The sequence below is a fragment of the Gossypium hirsutum genome, chromosome A12 (genome assembly GCF_007990345.1).
Source record: "Gossypium hirsutum isolate 1008001.06 chromosome A12, Gossypium_hirsutum_v2.1, whole genome shotgun sequence".
Lineage (NCBI taxonomy): Eukaryota > Viridiplantae > Streptophyta > Magnoliopsida > Malvales > Malvaceae > Gossypium > Gossypium hirsutum.
Window position 1 is genome coordinate 100,817,867 of NC_053435.1, and position 12,162 is coordinate 100,830,028.

General features: G+C 30.6%; 1 protein-coding gene across 1 annotated transcript; it reads left to right on the top strand.

The window, feature by feature from the left end:
- The first annotated feature begins 1,657 nt into the window (after positions 1-1,657).
- On the top strand, positions 1,658-5,606 carry LOC107946897 (calcium-dependent mitochondrial ATP-magnesium/phosphate carrier protein 2). The gene is made up of 5 exons (XM_016881387.2): positions 1,658-2,025; positions 2,155-2,726; positions 3,825-4,610; positions 4,764-4,854; positions 4,944-5,606. The coding sequence occupies exons 2-5, from the start codon at positions 2,279-2,281 to the stop codon at positions 5,134-5,136; spliced, it is 1,518 nt and encodes a 505-aa protein (XP_016736876.1). The 5' UTR covers positions 1,658-2,025; positions 2,155-2,278; the 3' UTR covers positions 5,137-5,606.
- The last annotated feature ends 6,556 nt before the right edge of the window (positions 5,607-12,162 follow it).

Consider the following 12,162-nt stretch of genomic DNA (forward strand, 5'->3'; position numbering starts at 1 on the left):
ATAGATAAAAATTATAATAAAAATATTTTATATTATGTAGATTTTATAAATTTTGAACGTAAATGAAGTTGGAATTTTTAAGTATTAAATTATGATTTTAGTGGATAACAATAATTTAATATATAATTATAAATTTTTAACCTAAAATATTTTGTTTCAATATTAAGGTAAATAAATGTGCATAAAGATTATTTAGTGTTAAATTTTGAACATAAATCTAATAATAATTGATTTTATTTTTATTAAAATCTTTAATTATTTTAAGATTGATAAAAGAAACAAACAAATTATTTCTTTTTAAATATTTTAATTCAAATGTTAAAATAAATAATAACAATAATTTTAGCCCAACACCAACCTCAACGGTTACAAATCACTAATAGTAAAAACTCCAATTTACTTTCTCTATCTAGCTCATTCAAATAGATATTTAGACAAGTGTGTAACTATTCAAACAAATGTTTGAACACAAGTAGTAAGCAAATAAGAAAATAAAGAAATAAACATAAGAGATTTATTAATATGGCTTTAATGATTTTTATTCATAATATTCTAAATTATCTATTAATTTAAGCCCATTTATTTAAAAAAATTAAAAAATCAAAAATTTCCAAGTGAAAGATCACTTCAAGTAAAAATTTCAAGTAAATTGAAAATTATTTTACTAAATAGATTGGAGAAATTGTGAACCTTTTATTACTTTATGAGAATAAAATTCAAATTAGCTTAAGGGATTTGGACCCTACTCCATTACTTGAACTTATTTGAGAAATGATTAAAATATTAATATGTTTACAAATTAAATTTAAATTTAAACTTAATTCTTTTAATTTTATTATTTTAAACAAAATTTAATTTAATTCATTTAAAAAATTAATAAATATTTTCGTTCGTGTCATAACGTAGTATTATTTATTTGCTTAAAATTCATCTGAAACGTTTACAATTCATTTCCAGAAAAATCATCCAAAAGAAAACGTATCGTAATTAAATGAAAAAAAAAACCCTAAGATTTCATTAATTAAATTGAGAGTGTAGTCAGCCCAAATTATCAGGATATTAAACTCGAATTTGATCAAGGATGGTAACAACACGGGTGAGCCATTTTTAAGCTTAAAAACTCCTACTACTTTATTTATTTATTTATATTAGTGTCAAATTTTTAAAATTAAAATATATTTTAAGCCATTTTTTAAAATTAGTTTACGCACTCATTCCTTTGTATTATTGAATTAAATAAATCATTAATCAATTTTCTATCCTAGTTCAATTGGTCTATATTAGTTCATGGATTAATCAGTCTGATGTCTTTTTTCGGATTAATACATCGGTCAAATTTTAGTTTGATTGACTTGTTTGGTTCAAAGAATCATGACTCTAAATTTCTACAAAACTTAGTTCTCTTATTTTTATTTTCAATAATTTAATTCTTTAATTTTTTATTTAAAAAATCACTTTTAAATTATATATAATTACACAGTATTTTAATTGAGAAGTTAACGAAATTAAAAAATACATGAAAAAATCAAGTAATATATTTCTAAAATATTTAAGCACAGAGCAGCTGGGGTGGTTGTGTTCCTGGAAGGCAAAGCCCAGATATTTTAATTTTATCCCGACTAAGTTAATGCTCTCAAACTCCATAAAAAAAATAGAATTTAATTAATTTTGAATGTTTAAAGAGCTTTTGTGGGGAATTTGAACCATGCTCTTTGTTCTGCCTTCAATAATCTTGCACGTGTATTTTCCCAATTTCTCTTTCTCTCCCTTTCTTAGAACCGCCCTCTTTTTCCTTCCTTCATTCAATCCCGCTCTATTATTGTTTTCTTTGATTGAATTTGATATTTGGAACAGAAAAACAAAACACTGCATTCAAACTACTTGGAATTCATCTCCATTCTTTTTGATTTTATAAGCCTGTTCCTTTCGAATTTAGACTCTATTTTTCCTTCTTTTTTGACCTCCCTTACCCAAAAGAAAAGTCTACCTCTTTTATTTCTCTCACTAATTCCAGTCAATTTTTTTGTATCCTTTCCTTAATTGATTCTTGGGTATATTATTTGTACCCCTTTTTTCAAAAAAAAAAAGCAGGAAAAAAAAATAAAGGTTACTTATTTATTTATGTTGTTTGTTTCCGGTTTAATAAAAAAACAGATCTTCCCTTCGAAGCTCCATGATTGCAGAGAACAGTGCCGAGATACAACAACATTCACAGAAAAATAAGTGATTTTTGGATTAAAGGTAAATCAGAAACGTCATCGTTTTGCTGTTTGTTGTTATGCCTGGCGCAGCAGGGCAGGGCGTGGAACATGTAGGCTTGCCTAAAATGGAAGCGAAATCCAAAGCTGGATGTAGCAACCCCGTCAAAAAGAAGGGACCCGTCTCAATGGATCACGTTCTTTTGGCATTACGCGAGACGAAGGAGGAAAGGGATTTAAGGATTCGGAGTTTGTTCAACTTTTTCGATGCAGCCAATGTGGGATTCTTGGATTACGGTCAGATCGAAAAGGGTCTCTCGGCTTTGCAGATTCCGGCCGAGTATAAGTACGCCAACGATCTGTTGAAAGTCTGCGATGCAAACAGAGATGGGCGCGTGGATTATCAAGAGTTTAAAAGGTATATGGATGACAAAGAGCTTGAACTTTATAGGATTTTCCAAGCTATTGATGTGGAGCACAATGGGTGCATTTTGCCTGAGGAGCTTTGGGATGCGCTTGTTAAGGCTGGTATGCTATGCTCCTTTTTTTTGTAGTATTTTTTATATTAATTTATTTTTCTTGGTTTTGTTTTCTTTATCTTGACATGTTTGATTGGTGTGGTGAGGTAGTTGCATTAATTGGGGTTGATAGTGAAATCATTATAAAGTTTGCTTATAAATTGATAAATTGTATGTTGCTTTCAATCTTCCTATTGCCCCTTTTGCTCTAAAAACTTGCCATCATTGTGAGATTGGAGAAATTGCTTTTGCAGTGTTTTGTAAATCAAACCGCAGTTTGGTACCTTTAAGGAAAGTAGATAGCCTTATTCATCCAAATGCATTACTTCGGTTGGCAATTTGAATTCTTCCGGTATGTTTGTGTTGTTGGGGATAGGTTACATTGCGAGTTGTGGGAATGCGTTGTCTTGCTCAAATTTCTAAACCGAATTTGGAGTAACTTACAGTTAGGTGTTAGGAAGCTGCCTCTGCGGGTTTGTTATGTAAAAGCCCATGTTTGCAATGGTGTATCTTGGGACTGTTCAAAACCCGTCTAATATTATGAGAGGTTATAAAGCTTCACATGCCCGATGTGTTTGTCATGGTGTTGATATATTGAACTTTCATATTTTAGTTCTTAAATCAACAGAAACAAAAAGAAGGTAGTTGGGAATTTTTTATTATTATTATTTTGATGTTCTCTTGTTCAAGTTTGTGTTCTTTTTCTTACAAATTATTCTGAGACAAAGTTTTGCTGAGCTGAAATCTGAACGGTTTGTCCATTCTATTTTAAAGGAACTTCTAAAGGGTGTTTTCTTTCCTCCAAAATCTGTCAGACCAGAATCTGCATCTTTTTTTTTGTTTATATTTCCTTTATGAATGCATCTGCATTTGTTGAGGTGCCTCGGCAAATCCTACAGTCTGGCCGGTAAGGATCTATGCAAGCTTTCAAGAGAGTTTGCCACCATTTAAGGAAAGTGTTTGTCTGGCTTGATATCAAGAGACAGTTTCTTGTCAGTATAAAAGTTGTGTCAGTTTGTTTTTGCTGGATGCTGAGGGGCTGGTTGTTTCCATGGTTGTAATAACAGTTGTTTTCATCTTATAAGCCCTGGCAGTTTGTATTTTGCAGGGATTTGTATCGATGATGAGGAACTTGCACGATTTGTAGAGCATGTTGATAAGGACAACAATGGAATTATAACATTTGAAGAATGGAGAGATTTCCTTCTACTTTATCCTCATGAAGCTACTATGGAGAACATCTATCATCATTGGGAAAAGGTTTGCCTTGTAGATATCGGAGAAACAGCTGTTATTCCCCAGGGCATCAGTACACATGTTAAGAGAAGCAAGTATTTTATTGCAGGAGGAATAGCCGGAGCAGCTTCTCGCACTGCAACTGCTCCTCTCGATCGCCTGAAGGTTGTTTTACAAGTGCAAACGACAAATGCCGATATTCTACCAGCTGTAAGAAAAATATTGAAGGAAGATGGTATTTTGGGGTTTTTCCGTGGTAATGGGTTAAATGTTGTGAAAGTAGCTCCTGAAAGTGCTATAAAGTTCTATGCATATGAAATGTTAAAGACTGTAATAGGAGACAGTAGAGGGGATAAGAAGGGTGATATAGGTGCTAGTGGGAGACTTTTTGCTGGTGGAGTAGCCGGTGCTGTGGCACAATGTGCTATCTACCCAATGGATCTCGTAAAAACTCGATTACAGACTTGTGCTTCGGAAGGTGGAAAGCCTCCAAAGCTGGGGAAATTAACTAAGGATATATGGGTTCAAGAGGGTCCTCGAGCATTTTATAAAGGTCTTGTGCCATCTCTTCTTGGGATTATCCCATATGCTGGCATCGACCTTACTGTCTATGAGACCTTGAAAGATTTTTCGAGGTCATATATTCTTCAAGATAGTGGTATTTATACTATCTGTCTCTCTTATTTTATGCTTGTTTTTTGCTCTTTTTCTTATATCTTCTTTTCGGGTTTTTCATATTTCATTAATTTGTGTGTTTCTTCTGAATTTCTTACCCAATTTGCTTTCTGATGACTCTTTCTCCATCTTATAGAACCCGGTCCTCTTGTGCAACTAGGCTGTGGAACAATTTCTGGAGCTTTAGGAGCAACATGTGTTTATCCTTTGCAGGTTATTCGAACGAGGTATGATTATAACATGTAGAAATTCTTTTTGTGGTCATTCAGGTTCATCCGTACATCATCGTAACTTGTTTCTTTTTTTGTTCTCACAGAATGCAAGCTCAACGCACTACCTCAGGTGTTGCGTATAATGGAATGTCTGACGTATTTTGGAAAACCTTTCGGAATGAAGGTTATAGAGGTTTTTACAAAGGACTATTTCCTAATCTTCTCAAAGTTGTCCCAGCTGCAAGCATTACATATTTGGTTTATGAGGCTATGAAAAAGAGTCTAGAACTTGACTAGAGTCCACTGAAGTTCTGCAGTCGGGTCTAGCTGCCTTATATTTATCGCAGAACCGAAGTTAGAGTTGACGAATACAATGATAATAAGATGATTAAATAAGTAAGATGATTATTTTGAGTTAGGTGATAATTCCCCTTCAGAGAATGAGGTGCATAGTTTTGTAGTAAAATTTTTTTAGACCAGGTTTATCAAAACGAAACGTTGAGAATCGGGTTTAGTTTATATGACATAATTATGTCGGTCTTCGAAATCAATAGGTATGATACTGTTCAATTTTTTCTTCTTTTGCCCCTCTTGTTCAAATATTGTTCAAGGCGGATGCAGGAGATGAAGGGGATCTCTCATCTCATAGAAATTGATTTATTGAAGTTATAGGTTATGAAATGGATTGATCTGTATTTGATATGCATTCTATTTGTTAAGAACATAGCTTTTTCTTAATGATATTGTTGACTATATAACTGATTTTATGGCTGTTTTAATCACAATTTTTTCCATTTAACATGAAATCAGATATTGTTAGATTTCATGAAAAACACCCAACATGCCCGGACGAGTCTCTGTTTAATTTGTTTTGTTGAGGACGAGTAGTAGTTAAAGAGAAGCGAAGAGTTAGAGCAAGAATTCATGTCTTTTATAAACGAAAGAGTGGAGATTTTGTCTTGCACATTATAGCCGGCATGAGTATCTGCTAACTTATGTAAGACTGAACTGACAATTAATGAACCTGACGATGTTTTGTAAGATTTCATGTTTTGATGAAGAACAATTTATTCATAATCTGAAACATTTCAAACCCACCCATTTTGTCAGCTGAAAGAAATTCAAGCAATGAAGCACTAATTATTCAGATGAAATAGCAGACGTATAACCAACCATTTTTGTTCAACAAACTTTGAGGGGAAAAAACATAAAACAGCTTGGAACAACCAATTAATCTGCTACAAATTTGGACTTTCTTCATGTGTTTTATGCTCATTTTGATCTGAACTCTGATTGAAAACAAAGATGCAGAAATGAAGATAAAGACACAATAAAGTAAAAATAGAAAGAAAGGCATGGCCTTCCCTTTGCCTCAAATGACTTGCCTTTTAAGCCCCCTTTCAAATCCTCTACGAGGAGTAAGCAGAAGAGGGATGGTTACTAATGGTTGCAGTGTTCTTCTTCTTCTTCTTCTTTCTTCTCCACATGTTTTTGGTCTCAAAGTTTGAGCTCAAAACTCAGACAGAAGAAACAAAAACAACTTATTGCATTGCATTGCCATTGTTTGTGCAACAACCTGTATATTTATATACACCTTTGAGAAGTGTTTAAACCTGTGTCAGAAGTCCAACATTTCAGGTTTCTTTGGATTTTATTTTATTTTTAAAAAAAAGGAAAAAGAATAAGAGGAAAAAAGACAAAGGAAAACAGATCAAACCAAGGTGTCAAATTTGCTGTGGTCCCCTTTGGTATAATTCCTTCATTGGGTGATCTTATCTTCCACTAAGAATATTTACTTTTCTCTTGCTTTTGCATAAATCATGGTGAGAACTTCATGTTACATGCATAGCCTCCTTGGATTTACTCTTTTCTTATATTAGTTTTGTTGAGGGTTTCAACTCTAGTATTGTTGTTTTCTCTTAATTTTGTTGAAAATCTAAATGCATGAAGAGACAAAAAAATTTATGAAGTAAAAATATCTCGTCAAGTACTTATCACTTGTTGAAAGTACAAAACTTTGATAATGGTTTATACATATTAATCAGGTTTTTCACTTTTTTTTATGCTTCTACATATACCAGCTTATTATAATTGTTCATCACTAAACATGAACATAATTTTTTTAAGTAATGACTAGGAAAGATATAAAAGCAGCAATATCATAAAAAAAATGTAAAATATCATAAATATAATACACATTTGAAAAATAATACAAATACCAACTCAAACGGCCGGCCCAGTAATTAAGCAAATTTATCTTTATATTCATGTAGTGAGTTGAAATGGCTAAAATTATATGGTAGTAACGTGTGAGTTGTATAATAATATGTAAAAGATAGCTGAGAAAAGGTTCTCTCTCCAATGAAGAGGTCCAAAAAACAGACTGAAACCATAAACAAATGGAAAAGTTAGTTAAAGCAAAGTCATGGCCAGAAATGAAAGAATATGTATAAAAAAATGTAAATATATAATATACAAGTCTAAAGGGGAAAAGAATATTGAAGGAGATATGCCCTTTTACTTTGGACCGTCCACTTATTAGTTTTAGTCTTACCCTATCTTGGAAAATGGTGAGATCTGAGAATCTTTGTGGATTGGCACTAATCCAAAATTAGTGGGAGATTTTAACAAATAATATTTGAAAATATAAAACAACTTTTTTCCCTTCATTATTTAATTCATTTGGCTGGTTCCTTGGATTAATAATTGAAGTTTGAAGAGCTTTGGATATATTCTTTTTTTTCCTAAACTTAATAGAGGTGGTATATATTTTGTAACTACTCGAATTTTATGGTTATTGGAAAAGTATATCATTAGATCTTTGTTTTTGGAAAATGAATTTATAAATATTTATTAAAAATATTTACGAAGTTAATTGAGTGATTAATTAAATTTTTGTGAGTGAATTTAGCTTAATTTAGAATAATTAATAAAAAGAACTAAATTAAATAAAAGGTAAAAGTTTAATTATAGATTAAAATAAAATAAAGGGGATTAAATATGAAATTATGTCTATTTCATTAGGTGAGCGTCAAATGAGAAGAAAGATTTTTCTTAGATTATATATTATTATTAATTATTATTATGGTTTTATATTAAATTATTATTATTATTAAATTAATTAAGATAGTAACAAATGTATGGTAATGATAATAAACATGTGTAAAATACATGAAAATACACTTGCAATATATTGGTATATTTTCTTAAGTAATAAGTAAAAAATATTTATTAAATATTATTATATTATGAAATAAACTAAATTGTGACAAATGGATGGTAATGATGATATACAAAATAGTGATATATAAGTGTACATTTGTAATATATCTATTTATTTACTAAATAGATATTTATTATAATAATTATTATATTAAATTATTATAAAACTAACTAAATAAATAAAGAAACAAAGCAAAAGAAACAGAGAGCATTTCGGAGGTAGAAGGAAAGAAAGGAAAGAAGAAAAGAAAGGGAAATTAGGGATTTCAAGGTTCCAAGTTTAAGTCCTAACGTTGTTTCGAAAAATCTCGGCTAAGAAAGGAAAAGGCAAAGGCAAAGTCAATGAGGGTTAGTTCGAAAATTACGGTTTGTATTTTTATAATCCGAATTTAATTATTAATTGTTATATTTTAATTTAAATGTTTATGGTAAGAAAATTAAGGTAAGTGTAGTATATTTGATATTGAATTGAGTGTTTATGAAATTATAATTTATGTGATATTTGAGCATTGGTATTGAATTTAAATTGAATTGGTATTTAATCCGAATTTTAATTATTAATTATTAATTATTAATTATTATATTCTGGTTTATATGTTATTGTATGTAATTAAGGTAAGTATTAGTAATTGTTATTGAATTGAATTTATATGGATATATGTGATTGATGTGAAAATTGAATATTGGATGTATGTTATATTTGAAAAGTATATTGATTGAGAATGTGATGAATTAATATGAACATGTGATTATTGTGAAATTTGAATATTTATTATTGAAAAGTAAAGTGAATTGTATTGAATTGAGAATATATGTGATTAATTGAAATGTGTATTGGTTGAAAAATTGAAAGTGAATTGAATACCCTATTAATAGTGTCGGACTAAGTCGGCTATAGTTGGCATGCCATAGGATTGGAAGTGTTCAGGAATACGTCGACCTTGAGTCGATGAGGCACTATAAGTGTCGTACTATTACTTCGACTTCGAGTCGATGAGGCACCATGTATATCTTACTGCTACTGTAACTTTGGTTTAATCCGATGAGGTACTGAGTACCATACTGTTACTGTTTACTTCGGCAAAGCCGATGAGGCACTGAGTGCGGTACTGGTGTGTTGGTTGGATCCGTATATCCGTCAATGTCCGAGTCATGTTAATATGGGTAAATAAAGGTACTGAATGACTAATTGTTACTGAATGATATTGATAAATTGATTGATATTGAAAAATATTGACTGATATTGAGCTTGGAATAAAACGGATTATTGATTGAAATGTAAATTGTTGAATATTATATGTTGATAATGAACAGTGAACTGAAACATGATTGAAACACATGAATTATGTAACTCTAAATGGGATATAAGTGAATAATATTATTGTTCAAATGAATTGTGAACATATTGTGGAAAATTATACAGGTTAGTAGATGAAAGAATTGATTCAGTTTGTAACCCCCCTACCCGTATCCGTCGCCGGAATAGAGTACGAGGCATTACCTAGGAGTACGAAACACTTACAGATAATTTAAATATGTTTTCATAACAACTTGTCTCGATTTCATACTATTTCATATTTAAGCTTTATTCACCAAAGTATTTGAAATATGATCTTTATGCAAATAGAACACATGAGGTACATAATTCCATAATTATGAATGAACACATTTATCAAACATATTCCAATTCATATATCAATGTCTCATGTCTCTATATATCAATAACCATCATTTTTCTTGTTTTTCAGATAATTATATGTAGCCATTTATAAGCATGCAATTCACTGTTTCTTCCTATCAATCACAATTTCAAATGACAAATTCATGTGAATGAGCTCAACCTCATTAGGTGTTTAAATTCTGTCATTTTGATTCACATACTTATAATTTACTAACATATCCTGTCAAACACCAATCTCTGAATGACGAAATCACATAATTGAGCTTAATAATAATAATGATAACATTACTTGCATTTCTTTTTCCACACGTTACATTTACGACTTACCAACTTGTCCATTCAAGGAATGGCTTACGGATTTGAGTACATCGTGATCTGAAGCCCGAAGTCTAGCTAAAGCACATGTGCTAAGCGGAAGCCCGAAGGCTAACTGAAGCACACAAGTGCTAGACAGAAGCCCGAAGGCTAACTAAAGCTCATCAGAGCTGAACTGAAACCCTAAAAGGGTTAACTGAAACTCATATGAGTTAACGAAAGCTCGTAAGAGCTAAACGGAAAGCAAACACGAGAATTCGTAACAAATGCTGAATCTCGGTTTACTTGGGTAATTTACCGTCAATTCATCTTTTTCACTGAAAGATCATACTCATTTCTTACGTTCCGTTCCTCCGAAATACTCAGTTCAATTTCATAACTTTTGTACATAATTTACTTATTTTCAACAATTAACATACGTAAATATTAATCACCATTCATAAAATAATATTGAAATTTAATAAAACAAATGGTCACTAAAATTTAGTTATATAAACTCACAAGTTCGATTTTTGTATTATAGAGATAATCACAATTTCATAATAAATATTCCAAATAAAACATTATATCATTTCTAATTCAACATTTATCAATTATAATCGGGCATGTGATCAATTTATACACAAGTCATTCATATATATATATGTATATTTTCCTCCTCCTCCTCTCCATCCACATCCTTAGTATAAATAACACACTTGTAAGTAATATTATCCATAACTTTCACTATTTACTTATGTGAATATTCAAGCTATCCATCCGTGTCATAGTCACTAAATTATTTTTATCTTGAACTACAGAACTCCAAATTAATATCCGTTAATTTTCCCTGAAACTAAACTCATGTATCTTCTTACCATAAAATTTTCATAATTTTTGGTTTAATCAATAAGTACAGTTTATTCTTTAAAATCACCCTTGTTCTGCTGTCTGACAGTTCCAACCCTTTTTCACTAAAAATTAATTATCTCACCGTATAGGATTTTAATGATGTTCCTGTTTGTTTATCTTGAAAATAGACTCATTCAGGATTCTAAACATATAAATTTAAGCCCCTAATTATTTTTATTAAATTTTTTATGATTTTTCAAAGTTAGAACAGGGGACCCGAATTCATTCTGACCTTGTCTTACAAAATTTATTATATCTCATGATTTACAATTCCATTGCTATACCGTTTCTTCTATGAGAAACTAGACTAAATAAGATTAATTCCATATTTTTTCATCTTTTAATTCGATTTCTAAAATTTATGGTGATTTTTCAAAGTTAGCTTACTACTGCTGTCCAAAACTGTTTTAGTGGAAGATGTTTATTACCATTTTTCCCCTAAGCTTTTAATAAATAATAATTTCGTCCCTATTCAATTAGCCTCTCAATTGAGCTGATTTTTATTAATTAACACTTTATGCTATCACTTTAAATTACTTTATAACCTTTTGGAATCAAAACTTCAGCACTAGACTTTAATTCCAAACATTTTCACAATTAGGTCCTAAAAATCAATTTCTATTGAAATTACCTAATAAAATCATCTCATAAACAAATTAAAGCTTCAATTTCATGCTATTTCATCATAAACTTACAGAACTCAACCATGACGACTTTTAATTTCATCCATGAAATCAAAAACTAATGAATTTAATAGTAGGACCTAGTTGTAAAAGTCTTAAAAATACAAAAATTATAAGAAAAAGGCAAGGATTAACTCACTTGGTGCAAAAATTATGGAATACCAGCTTATAGAACCCCTTCTATGGTGTTTTGGCTGATGAGAATGAAGAAAAAATAAACAGAATTCTAGATATTCCAATTTGGTCCAATTTTTATTTAGCTAATTTTGGTAATTTTCCAATTTTTCCCTTCTTTCACCCTTTTCCTGATTTTTGCTCAGCTATTGCCGCCCAAAATATCTCCTTTGGGCTTATTTGCACTTTAGGTCCTTCCTCATTTGACAATTGAGCTATTTAATCCTTTTAGCAACTTTTACACCTTTTTCAATTTAGTTTTTTTTTTAATTAACCATCCAACCGTCAAAATATTCTGACGAAATTTTAATACTACCTCACTAACACTCCATAAATATTTTTAAAAATATTTATGGC

Bases quoted from the DNA above. Each gene is read 5' to 3' on its own strand.
- LOC107946897 (XM_016881387.2), top strand. From the start codon at position 2,279: ATGCCTGGCGCAGCAGGGCAGGGCGTGGAACATGTAGGCTTGCCTAAA. The intron at 4,611-4,763 runs GTATTTATACTA...TCCATCTTATAG, and splicing joins ATATATTCTTCAAGATAGTG to AACCCGGTCCTCTTGTGCAA. The intron at 4,855-4,943 runs GTATGATTATAA...TTGTTCTCACAG, and splicing joins TTGCAGGTTATTCGAACGAG to AATGCAAGCTCAACGCACTA.